This window comes from Manacus vitellinus, unplaced genomic scaffold (genome assembly GCF_001715985.3).
Source record: "Manacus vitellinus isolate BGI_N305 unplaced genomic scaffold, ASM171598v3 scaffold_50_pilon, whole genome shotgun sequence".
Lineage (NCBI taxonomy): Eukaryota > Metazoa > Chordata > Aves > Passeriformes > Pipridae > Manacus > Manacus vitellinus.
In genome coordinates this window covers 23,060-36,616 of record NW_021940612.1, presented here as the reverse complement: position 1 = coordinate 36,616, position 13,557 = coordinate 23,060, and the positions used below count along the sequence as shown (strand labels likewise).

The 13,557-nt window shown below is 37.4% G+C and overlaps 1 protein-coding gene across 2 annotated transcripts in view; it reads left to right on the top strand.

Annotated features, from left to right (window-relative positions):
- Positions 1–13,557, top strand: part of BNC2 (basonuclin 2) — a 299,095-nt gene that overhangs the window by 264,326 nt on the left and 21,212 nt on the right. For both annotated transcript variants that reach the window (XM_018080995.2, XM_008934775.2), the window contains one exon: positions 2,014–3,980. In XM_018080995.2, coding sequence (XP_017936484.1) covers positions 2,014–3,980 — 1,967 coding nt within the window. The remainder of the gene's footprint in view (positions 1–2,013; positions 3,981–13,557) is intronic.

Below are 13,557 nucleotides of genomic sequence, written 5' to 3'. Positions count from 1 at the left end.
GATGGGAAAAACAAATATAATCTTATAGTTTTAAGATAGGAACCTGCCCTTTAATTATTTCTTTGTGGTGTTGATATTTTTTTTCTCCCACCCCTTGTCCCATTTAGTTTTTGTTTTGTTTCGCTAATTTTTGTTCTTGGGAGGGATTTTTTGGTGTTCTAGATGATTTCTATTTGGTAGTACTGACTGACTCTAAAGTACTGCTCCATGAAGACAGGCAGAACTGTAAGGGCATAGAAATTAGAGACGTCCACAATGCTTATGCGTGTTCAAAGGTGGGGACAAATAAGAACCGGCATCTGCATCATGACGTTTTGTTCATCACTGTGTAAATACAGACTGAACATTTTCTACACAGGGATGGTCTCTGGGGCTTTCCATCTGGGGTCAACTGGGTAAGATTTTCCATAATTAATTGCTGTTGAGGGTTTCATTGTCTTCCAAGGTTTGATTTTAAATGTTCATGTGTGGAGCGTTTCTGAAGATTTTGTAGTTGTATCCAAGGTACTGAAACACACATGGCATTAACCTTCAGCATTATCTTTGTATCCAGAGAGTTGAACTGCACTGAACATATCAGAACTGAAATAATAAAACCAGCGTAATCAGTTAAACATATGCTTTACTATTTGGTGCAAAATTGTGTCTTCCGGTACTCTAGGAAGTGTGAGGGAAGAGAAGAATCAATCCTCTGAAGACTGAAAAAAAATTAATAAATAAATAAATAAGTAAAACTGGGGGGTGGGAGTGCTGGAGGGAAAGAAAGCTGTTCTCAATCTTCATAATCAAAAAAGAGCTAGTGGGTTTTGCAATAGCATATAGTCCAAAATGTTCGGATAAGGTTCTGAAGCTGAGATTCAAGATTTAAAAATATCAGAGACAGTAGGGTGGAGTATCTTGCAAGGCTGTTTAAGGCATAAGGAAGCAATGAAATAGTGCTGGTTTGATGGCCTGCAACAGTTCTTGTTGGTTATAGATACTGTGCTAATATTATGTCCAGCATTTTATCCAAAAGGAAAGATGCCAATAAAATGATGTATTCATTATATAAGTATTTTAATATATTTTTATCAATACATGCTGGAATGGATTGCCTGACATTACGTTGCAGAATTTTTAAGTTCTACCTTCAGGCAAATCTCATGCTTACTAGCAAAAATGAAAGTGTGAAATGCTTTTTAATGTATATTTAACAACAGATATTCTAGTGATTACTGATGTGTATTCTCTCTGGATTTTTCCCTTGCTATCAGAAGGCAATGTTAGGAGACAACATTTTTACTCATTTATGCTATCTACATCCATCAGATCCTTACTTTTTACATATTTTTAACTGTTATTTTATGTCAAGACTACAAAAAAAGTCATCTCCAGAGTCTAAACCATACCAAGATTGCAAGCTTACAATCAAGTGCCAGTAAGAGTCCAGGGAAAAAGGGAGTAAGGTACAAGTATTATGTACTGTTTTTAAGATATTTTGCCTTCTATCAAAGTTTCTTGTGAAATGGCCCATGAGTGACTTTAGTCTTATATCTGCTTATATTTAAGAAGCAAATCTATCAAAATGCATTTATTTAGCTCTTTCTCATATTACCATTTGATAGTGATTAAAGTACAACTTTCAGTATTTTACAATGGTGTGTGCAGCAACAGTTCATATGTTTTACACTGATGTATTGTAAACAGTAACATTCTATATAGATCACTGTTGTTAAATTGAAAGTATTGAAAGCATTTTAGATCACAGAGCCCTGTGGTCTACATTTTATGTACTCTGACATTAATAAACTCAATCTGGTTTTCTGGCTGTGACTGTAATTACAGTATTTACATGGCTGGAAAGTTTGTATTTTTTTTATCAAATTTTATTAACACTGTATGCATGTTGTTTTTTGAGCTTAGTGTTTTCATGTTCAGGCAGCAGAGCACCTTCTATTGAATTGAATAATTATGCAGAATCAATAATTTTTTTCTTTGTGTTTGTCTTTGTTGTTTCTTTGATATGGCCTCTAGGATGCTGCAGGCAAGGTACTGGACCGCTGGGCCATCATGTCCAGGGAAGAAGAGATCATTACCCTTCAGCAGTTCCTGAGATTTGGAGAAACGAAATCTATTGTGGAGCTGATGGCAATTCAAGAAAAAGAAGGGCAGGCTGTGGCTGTGCCATCTTCAAAGACAGATTCAGATATAAGGACTTTTATTGAAAGCAATAATCGCACCAGGAGCCCAAGTCTCCTTGCTCACCTGGAGAATAGCAACCCTTCCAGCATTCATCATTTTGAAAACATCCCGAATAGCCTTGCATTCCTGCTTCCATTCCAGTACATAAATCCAGTCTCTGCTCCACTGCTGGGGCTGCCTCCAAATGGCCTCCTGCTGGAACAGCCAGCAATGAGGCTCCGTGAACCAAGTCTTACAACCCAAAATGAATATAACGAGAGCAGTGAATCTGAAGTTTCCCCTACGCCTTTCAAGAATGAGCAAACATCCAACAGGAATGCTTTGACCAGCATCACGAATGTTGAGCCCAAAAGTGAGCCAGCCTGCGTCTCTCCTGTTCAGACACCTACGCCAGTCAGTGATTTATCAAAAACAGAACACACTAAAAGCTCGTTCCGAATTCACAGAATGAGGAGAATGGGATCAGCCTCGAGGAAAGGAAGAGTGTTTTGCAATGCATGTGGCAAAACTTTCTATGACAAAGGTACACTTAAAATCCACTACAATGCTGTACACCTGAAAATCAAGCATCGGTGCACTATTGAAGGCTGCAACATGGTTTTCAGCTCTCTCAGAAGCCGCAATCGCCACAGTGCTAACCCCAATCCCCGACTCCACATGCCTATGCTAAGGAATAACCGTGACAAAGATCTGATACGTGCTACATCAGGTGCCGCTACTCCCGTCATAGCAAGTACAAAATCCAACCTAACTTTAACAAGTCCTGGGCGCCCACCGATGGGGTTTACCACTCCCCCTCTAGACCCTGTACTGCAGAACCCTCTTCCTAGTCAGCTGGTCTTCCCAGCTTTAAAGACTGTCCAACCCGTTCCACCTTTTTACAGAAATTTACTTACTCCTGGAGAGATGGTGAGTCCTCCAACCTCACTCCCTACCAGTCCAATAATACCAGCAGTGAGTGGCATGGAGCAGCATCCCCCTCCTCCTTCAGAGTCATCAGTACCTTCAGTGTTGATGCCCACCCCAGAGCCCAATGCAGACCTTGCTCCCAAGAAGAAGCCAAGGAAGTCAAGCATGCCAGTTAAAATTGAAAAGGAAGTTATCGATACTGCTGATGAGTTTGATGATGAAGACGAAGAGGTGAATGACAGCAGCACGATGGTGAATGACATTGGTAATGACAATCACTGCCATTCTCAGGAGGAAATGAGCCCAGGCCTGTCTGTGAAAGACTTTTCCAAAAATGACAGAAGCAGATGCATTTCCAGACCAGACATAAGAAGGGCAGACAGCATGACATCAGAAGACCAGGAGCATGAGAGAGACTACGAAAATGAGTCAGAGTCATCAGAGCCCAAATTGTGTGAGGAAACCATGGAAGGCGATGATCGCCTCCATGAACCTGGTGAAAAATCAACGATGCACGGTAACAGACCAGATGAAAACCACAATGACTCTTCCAATCAGGATGTCATTAAGGTGAAGGAAGAGTATACAGACCCTACATATGATATGTTTTATATGAGCCAATATGGCCTGTACAATGGAGGCAGTGCCAGTATGGCTGCTCTTCATGAAAGTTTCACTTCTACATTCAACTACAGCAGCCCCCAGAAGTTCTCCCCAGAAGCTGAAATGTGCTCCAGCCCAGACCCCAAGATCTGCTATGTTTGCAAGAAAAGTTTCAAGAGTTCCTACAGTGTGAAGCTTCACTACCGAAATGTTCATTTAAAAGAGATGCATGTCTGCACAGTGGCTGGCTGTAATGCTGCATTCCCATCACGGAGAAGCAGAGACAGGTCAGTAAATATTAATTGATTTTCTACATTATTAAATGTGTTGAATTATGTAAAAATAGGCGGTTTAGGATATATGAAGAAACAGAGAGATGCAGAGTAATGACAAGTGACAATCATGTTCCCATGACATTGAGACAGATTTATCACTTTAAAGATATTCATTGTTGCTTGGCATTCAGAGTGGTATATATTGTGCCATCCTCTTAAGCGACTGGCTAGATAATAAATGTCATTATAATTTCTGTGTGCCTGTGTACATGTGTATTGCACATCTGTTTATAAGGTACAGCCTTCATTACATTTATTTTCTTCTCCCTGCAACATTTAAAACAAGAAAACCTTCTATTAAGTAGACAGTTCATTGTATACAAAACAAATATCTCCATGCATGCATATAGTAGACTAGGAAGGAGGGGAAGGAGTGGATGGATGGTTGGATGAATGGATGGAGAGACAGAACGGAAAGATTGGAATAAAAGAATGATTTCCATCTCCATAGGGTCATATAAAAGTAAACAAGAAACATTAGAAGGTTATTCTTTATTATTTTCAATTTTTAAAACTGGACACTGTGTTGTAGTGAGAACGAGTAAATATTAAGAAAATCATTGTCTTTTTCTTTAGTAGAACTTATATCTCTATCCACTATGGTCATTTAATCTACTTTATCTTCTTTTCTGCATGTGAGCAACTCCCTTTCCCACCAATGGGAATTATGCACGTTCAGAGCGGAGAGGCTAGACCCCTACATATTTTTAATATCAACCAGGATATATTCTGCTGACACTTCAAATGACATCATGCTCTAGCTATGCTGCATCAATACTGAAACGGTTGGGCTTAAACAGAAGCAGCTGGTCCATAAACTCTTTGTTTTGGGGTGTTCTGGTTTTTTGTTTTGGGGTTTTTTGTTGGGTTTTTTTTGTTTTGTTTTGTTTGTTTGTTTTGTTTTATTTTGTGGATTTTTTTCGTTTTGTTTTGTTTTGTTTTGTTTTAAATAGATTGTTCTTATTGATTCCTGAGGAAAATGTAATATAAATAGAATTTGTTAGGGTGATAGGATAACAGTTATTTCATATTTGTGGATAAAAGCTCTCGCATCTGATGATGATCATATTGTCACGTAACAAAATCTTTCTGGTTCATGGAGTGATGGTGAGATTGGCTCACCTTTCTTCCTTTACTTGTGTTTCATATTTTTTCATTAGGCTGTAAAATTTCAGCAGACACAGGACGGAAATTAAACCTCACTAAACATTTCACACGCAGCTTCTCACTTTTTTCTTTGAAACTGCTGTGGTTTGAAAGTGAATATATTGTATCTTCTAAAATGAAAGCAAGTTAATGTTAAGGATATTGAGGAGCCAAAATTCACTGTTTTGATGGAGAGGCTAGTCCCCAAATATCTCATGTCTTCTCTCATCATTTATGAAATCCACTAAACAGAAAAATAGGAACAAACATAAGAATACAAGTTCAGAACATCTAAGAAGGATGATCTAGGAAGTTTGCATTTGAATAGGATGAAACTACTGGACACAAAGCAGGTAAATCTAAATTAAGACTGATTTTCTTGGGGTGTGCTGATAACATTTATGAGACTTGAATTTGACAAGGGAAACATGTAAATCAGTGGCATGCTGAATTTAGATGTGTGTAACCCTTTTCAGTTCCTGAAATTGCACAGCCTTTGTTAGTCAAGAATTTAGCTTAGTCGGTCTGTTTCCTCAAATGAATTATGAAGTCAGTCATGTACTACACAAAACAGCTTTGTGTCGAGCATGTGAAGTAAGAAGTAATTAGCTTTAGGATTTGCAACTTTATGTAGTGTATTATATTTCAGCAGTAATATATTGATGGATCATGGTAATAATAAAATTTTAGCACAGTAAAGACTAAGATGTTCTAAGAAAGAGTGACTGTGATGACATACGTAAAATATGTCTGAGATAAGAACCTGGAAATAGGGCACATTTTGAAAATATTTTGTCAACTATGTGGCATACTCCTGTTAAGCTTACTGAAAGCAAGCCATGAAATAAAAATCTGATTCAGTAACTTAAAATGTAGGCTGCATATTTAAAGATTTTTTTTTACTTGTAAACTGTTTTATTACCCTAAAAATTTTTCTATTCAATTTGTTTAGGGGTTTTTTTCTGATCTTCCTTTTGAAAATATTTTTTTTTTTAAGGAGAGTATATACGATTTCTAGCTCTTCAGATTATGGAGAGCACCTCAAAGATAAATGGATAACTAAATTAATAGCATTGAAAAGTGAGAACTTCTTCCATCTGCTTAAATCAATTTCACTTAAAAACTCAAGAGCATTTTGCTTTTAATTGGTGTATGAGAAGTAAGACTTAGCTACTTACAGCATACAGTAATAATTCCTGGCTAATATTTGAAATGGACTCGTGTTCCATTTTGGACACATTACAAAAAGTCTCTGCGATTTGTTTGTGTGTAAGTCACTCACATGATCTTTGAGTAGTTAGAGTAGCTTAGAATTTTGTGCTTTATGAAAGAAAAAGGAAATTTTTTTCAATACTCTGAAAGCAGAGTTCTAACTATCCCATAGTTTGCAGTCTTATGAAGTTATTATCTTTATTTTTAGTCACTTTATTAATTGTATTACTAGTATTGTGTTAATGATATTATTAATCCTATTATAACTAGTTAAAGGTCTATAAATAATTAGAGGTCTAAAAGTCACAACTAGCTATGTTCTATAAGACAATACAAGCTTAAGTGGAGATAGATAACATTGGCTGATCTTTTTTGTTTTCCTTAGAGGCATCTGATTTGGCTCAAGTCCTTTTCCAATGTAACTCTAGTTAATCAAAGGTTTGACTGTATTCTCCCTGCCCTGTACATACACAAAACTCCTAATTGTTGACAGGGAGTGGCACTACTGTAAAATGGTCTTTGCAGGGATAGGGTTGTGATACAGACCGCTGGTTACCAGAGGCAGCAGATCGTGTCAGGAGAAAATGCAGTGCTGTTTTGACTGAAGGAGGGGTTTTATCTGTGTCAGAGCTGCAACCCTCCCTTTGTAGAAAGCATTCTATAGCAATTTATGCTAAGGTTGACCAAATCTAGCTTTACCATTCCTACATCATTTGTGCCAAGGTCAACACCTGCATAAAAATCCTTCTGCAAGAAATGTTGGAATGTCTTCTGAGATCTTTAGCTAACCACTGCTAGTCCTTGTAACTTTGGGGTCAAGATAACCAGAAGATTCTGGAGTCCCACCTCTCATGTGTTTTTTTCAAGTCAAGGCAGAGGAAAGCAGAGTCCTGGTCCTTGCTGTCAATGCCTCAGTAATTCTGTCACCCATTCTAAAAATTAGATAGTATTGCTTTCAAGTAGTCAAGCTCTGCTGAGCTTAGATCTTTTTAAAAGGGCCTTTTTTCATCATTCTTCTGAGCCACGAATAACATCACTAATTAAAATAACTTTATACATACCTAGATCTTGGGTCTTTTTCTCAGATTGAGAAATCTTTTTGTCTTTCTTTTCCTGGAAGCACTAAACTTCAGTAAACCACTTTTTCTTCCATTCTTCAACAGTCACTTAGTGAATTAGCTGTTCATCCATTTCTGTTTCTGTATTTACTTCAGATCTCCTTTCTTCTAAAGGTATATTGTTCAGGCTAGGTCTTGTTGCAAGAATGCAATGGGAAGTAAATAAGAAAAGAGACCATGTTAAAAATTTAGGCAGAAACAATGTCATAAACCTCCTTTGGAACAGAAAGACATCTTTTTCAAGTAACTTACTAGATGGAAAAGAGTAAGATGAGAAGTCCCTGCACAAACTGTGCACTTGAATGGAAAGATTTGTCCTTGTGGTGTGAATTCTCTCTGGACTTGGAAGAGATGTGTTCTGTGATTGAGGAGAATTGGCCTGTAGCTGCAGTGGTTAGATTCCCCTAGGATCTGCTTCCCAGCCTCATCTGTGAGTCCTGCTCCAGCAGATACTGAGTTGGTCTTACAAAAAGGTAGATGTGGTTGGTCCTTGAAGTCAGCACTGAGGTACAGTTGCTCAGGGGATGATCCTGAGCTGGGGACAAGAGGAGGGACTAGATATTTGCTGACCAAAGAGGACACCAATGCAGAGGTGAAGATCTGGAAGGTGCAACTTAGAGCAGTTGGCTTCATTTTGGTCTCTCACCTGGAAGAGCCAAGAATTTTGCGGTCACAACCACTGATGAAACAGGAGGCAGGTGGACTTTTTGCTTTCAGTAAGTCTTGTCAAGAAACTGTGGTAAGATTTTAAGGAGAAATGCAGCCATCTTTTCAGTCAGCCTTAGTGCATGCTAAATCCCTATTTCACCTCAGTACTGACACTATTAGAATCTGTGGTATTTAAGCTAGGGCACAGCATTAGTAACAATATGTTACCATGTTTTGCTTTCTCTCAATGTATGGAAAATAATTAACTCTCAGTATACCTGTTCAAAGGAACAAAGCAAAAACCTTTCATTTTGGCTGTCTGCTACTTAAGTGGGAGTATTAATTGTGCAGGTTTGTCTTTTAGGTTTTCTGACAAAGTGAGCATGCATGCATATACGTGTGTGCATGTGTGTGTGTTCCACAAGATGAGAAAGGTAATTGAGCCCCATGAAGAAATTTAAAAACAAAATAATATCTGCTCAGGGTGATTTATAAATAAATATGAGGCAACTATTGGTGCCAGGTGTGATCATGCCACTGATTGCAAGTTAAATCAGTCCAGATTTAAAAACATAAACTCCTTAATTTATATGGAGCAAGACATCTGTAGGTGGTTTATTAAAACCTGCTGATGTCTCCAGAACTAAATTTGTGCAAATATAGACCTCTGGGTAGCTGTGTTGAAAAACCAGACACATACTTTTTGTCTGATTACCTGATTTCCAGCCCTGTACAGGTGTGCTTGAATAAATTAACATCAGTTACCTATGATTAGTCGCTGCATACATTATCAATGGAGGTGAAGAAGTGAGAAAGCTGCTACCTGCCTCCTGTTATCACCTCCTTGATACAACAGTATCCATTTTTTCATCATCCTACTATGCTTGGAACCTTCTACAGATAACTTTTTAGAGAATTATTTTCTTTAAATGCACTCAATTCCAGCTCCAGGAAATAAGCCACTTTGCACCAGTCCATGATAATTATTATTCTATTTCCCCAAATACAATTAACTGTCATACGCAACTTGACTTTCCTCCAACAACAACAGGGAAATCAATTTTTAAGACATTAGGTGTCCTAGGAACCATTTTTCAAGAGACAAAAATTATACTGATAATTTTTTAAAATATAAACACATTTACACCTGTTCTACTGTTTTTGGATGTGATGAAGTTCGTTAAGAGACTAGCTGCATATCCAACACATTTGAGTGAACTATTAGGTTTTCTCTTGCAGAGTCACTAAGATGTCGGTCATTGCTAATGTTCCCATAACTCTTCCTTACTCAAGAGAATCTGCATCAAAACATTTTGTGCCACCTCTAACACAAATCTACCAATCTGACCTCTTCCATGAACAGTCATATTGAACAGAGACTGCTTGTCATATTGCATACTCACCAATATGAACAACAGAAGCAGAATTAAAAATTAAAATACATAGAACCAGTTTCATCATAAGATTAAAAAAATATTTAAAAGAAAATAAATAATTTGAAGCAAGTGGCTACTTATGTGAGTAAACATTGAAGGATCAACTCTGGTGTGAAGGAATTTTTTTTCTGTCTACATATAGTCATTTGTTTTGGGTTTGAATTGGAGGTGGCTGTTGTTTTTTAAAACAACCTGCTGTCTTCATGATCTTGTTCTGGTTTGGTACACAAATGGGTATTTCTTTGAAAGGGAGAGTACAGTTTCTTGTACAGTTCAAGAAGTCTCATTTTTATGTGAACTTGCAAATAAGTCAGTGGCCTGAAAAGCTTATTTAAACAAACTGCTACACCAGGGTTAAGATAGGTGGGAAGCATAAGTAAAACATTGAAAATCCTAGCTAAAAGCAAAACATGCATTGAGCGATATTTTCCCCTGATATCTGTTGTGACAAATAATGTAAATGTTTAATGTGTTTTGTCCAATTTTCTTGTGTAAGTTTTGTGTATTTTATGTTTGGTGAAAAAGGTTATTTGTGAAGATTGGACTGTGAACATGAATGCTTATCATAATATCCTGGTTGCCCCTAGGTTCCTAGGAAATAACTGGAAGAACCAAAACTCTTCTCCAGAGATTGGGAGAAAATTGAGTGTTTTCCACTTATCTGAGTAAATGTAAAGCAGTTCCCCATATACAGAGACATCCCATCTACCCTAGAGTCTTTTGGAAGCAGGGTAAACAAAATATCTGCCCCCATTAGTTCCTACAAACGAAGGCTCTGGCTGTTCTTTTCAACTTAACAGTGGAAGCCTCTAAGATTTCTGCTGAATGTGAAGGAAGCTGTACTTTACAGATAGAAGATAACACCAGGGCACTACTTCCAAAAGTCTGAATGGAACAAGACACCTCAGCTTGAGAGTTGTAGTCTTCTTAGGTGCAGGAGTCTGGGGAGAAATGATGAAGGGTGAGGGAGACACCTTTCTGGCAGGAATAGCTGTGTATTTACTGCCCTTTGGATTTACAGCCCTCAATGAAAAAAAGAGACACTCAGTAGGCAGGCAAACACCCCCATACATACATTCATGATACATTCATTTGTCAGCTGTGCATGTCTGAAAAGAGAAACTTTCAACTGAAGAAGCAAACTTTACATCAGATTTTACAGCCTAACCAAAGATTACTGATAGCTGAGGCCATTTTCTTCTGCCCTTAATGATGATGCTGCTGCTTTTTCCCCTAGATTTGAGCCAATTCATTCACTGGAACATAAACTTAGTGATTGTGCTGGGATGTATACAAATTAACATGAAGTTTACCTGAAAGTACAAAAACTAGTGAGGCAAGTCCTAGGAATGACTAGAAAAAAATAACCCAGAAGGGAGAAAATTTATCAGTAGGTAACTTCAGATAGCTACAACACTTTTTTTGGATGACACTATGATAGTCCTACCAGTATATCTAGACAGAAGCAGACATTTCAAAATACTTTTTGAAATAGAATTATGTAGCAGGTGATGAGTATAGTAAAACAAAGCTCATTTGGATTTCTGTTCCATTGCTTTTTGACAAGGTAGACTTTTGGTAGTGAGACAGGGGAGATGGGAGTGTTTTCCAATGAAATATGTCTTAGTAAAATATGTTACTCAAAAATAGTTGATAATTTATAGGTTCTGGGGAAAAGAAACACCAAAGCCCAACCTCTCTAAATCTGATACATCTTTTTATGGCTACAGGCTGCTAGGGGTTAGCAAATAGGACAGGGAGCAATAGCAAACTTGTGAAGTAGAGCCTGTAGTTGCAGGAATATACTGTTCAGTTAGGAACAATTAAGGGTAAAGATAACCATACTGCTAACTACTTACCTCAGGGTGATCCTGAAGGAAGACATGCTGAGTTATGAAAGAGAGTTAAGTGCTCCACAGTGTCAAGGAAGAGGCCACTGCATAGGCACTTCAAGTGCACTGCAAGACACTGTGCGCAGCTTTTTACTACTCTTTAATCCTGATCTGCAGTACTCATAGTTTGTTTTCCTTTGTATCTTCAGGAAAGCAGTGCCACACATCATGTACCAGTATTCATGATGTTATGCTGTAGGTACTACAGTAGGAACCATTCATTCACATCCAGCACTTACACATAAAACATTCCCTAATGATACCTCTAGAGCTGTGTCAGGTGGTCTGTTGGGACCTGAGGTAACACAGGAATATCTCAGGTGAGATACCACTTACGGCTCATCACAAGTTGACTTTTTAATGGCAAACACTGGATATTTTCTGACAGGAGTTTTAAGCCCTCCAATTGTAAAGAAAATCTAAGGTTTTTTGTAGGCCTTCCTACTTTCCAGCAACATCCTTTAAGAGAACAGTTTGCCTTGTGCTAAGGAAACTTTTTTTTATTATTATTTTTTTAATCAAGAGCTTATTTCACATTTAAACTTGCCCTAAAAAGCATTGCTTTAAAAGATCTGTCTAAGAAATAATTTAACAGTTTTGCCATAAGGCACTTTCAAGCTTTATATAAATGGACCTGGAGGAGAAATGAAGAAGTTTTAGGTTTGCCAGCAATGTACACTCTCATAAAAGAGAAAGAAGTGCAGAACTTTGTTAGCATTGTGTATAAAGTGGTTCATTTTGTATGGGGAAAGAGCAGGGAGAGAGAAAGAAAGAATAGGATTGTAATATGAAAACATCTTTTCCTGTCACTGTTTTTTGCCTTTTTTTTTTGAATAAAAAGAGGGAAAAAAGCTCTAAGCTGTATGCCTGTGTCAAACATATGAATATGAAACATAAGATGTAAACTATAAGTTTTAAAAGTTGTTATTTCCAATGTTGCTGATTTTGATTCTAGTGCTTTCCAAACTTTATTGCTTATTTTATTAACTAGGGGAAAGTTCAATATATTTTTTTTCCTTTCTATCCCTCTTCTTCTCTCTCCCTCTCTCTCTCCTTTTCTTTGTTATGCCAGAATAAAAAAGCATTTACAGTTTAGCCACTTACAAAGGAAAATACAAACGTGACATAGTTAATTTTGCTGCCTATAAATCTTACATTGTACTTTTCTGTTTTACACACAAAATGTGGAAATAAAAATAGCCTAAACACCTATTTATGTGTGTGTGTCTGTGGACGCGTATACTGAAAGACATACATGTAGCTGTGTTGTTAGATAAGGATCTAAAAATGCAATGGATAGAAACAGAATTTGGATTCCCTCTCAGAAAAGGTAAATGAGCCCTTGTTTCAAGAAGAAGATGCACACAGATGATATATTATGCAAGACTGAGAACCAAGGTTTCATGAGGAAAGACCCTGGCAGGAAGGATAACAGATCCTGTACTGGATGTCTCTGAGGTCTGATAGCCAGATAGGGGAGCAGCACTAATTCTGCAGCCTTTTTAGTCTATTCTGTCACAGAAGGGGCACTGCTGGGTCAGTCAGCTCACTAGTAATTGTGTTTTACAGACTTCTAAAGCAATTGACTCAGTCAGTCCCAATTCAATAAAAGTGTAGAGCGAGAGTGAGAGCACTTTTGTTCTATTTTTTACTTGAAATTATTTCATTCAGCAGTCTGTCTTTTTTATTACCAGGATTTGACATTAGCACTCCAAGCTATATTAGCATCCATTTCAGCAGTTCAGTAATGGTATTAAAAAAACACTTAACTTCAACGGTGAATGGTTGTATGACAGTACCATAAAAATCCACATTAAAAAAAAACTTATGTATTTGTCTCTGCAAATTATTTTTCACTCATTTAACCACTTCAAAACTACACTTTCTTGACTGGTGTTAGCAAGAGCTTTAGTAGAGGGAAGGTTTGTAAAGGAGCTGCAACAATGGCAGAAAGAGAAAATCGAAGACATTTAAAGAAGAAGAAAAATGTGATGGAACATGCAAGCACATACATGCATAAGAAAGATCTCTCATTTTGGGTGGACGCCTCTCATTCATCAACTGAAGTAAGATTTTT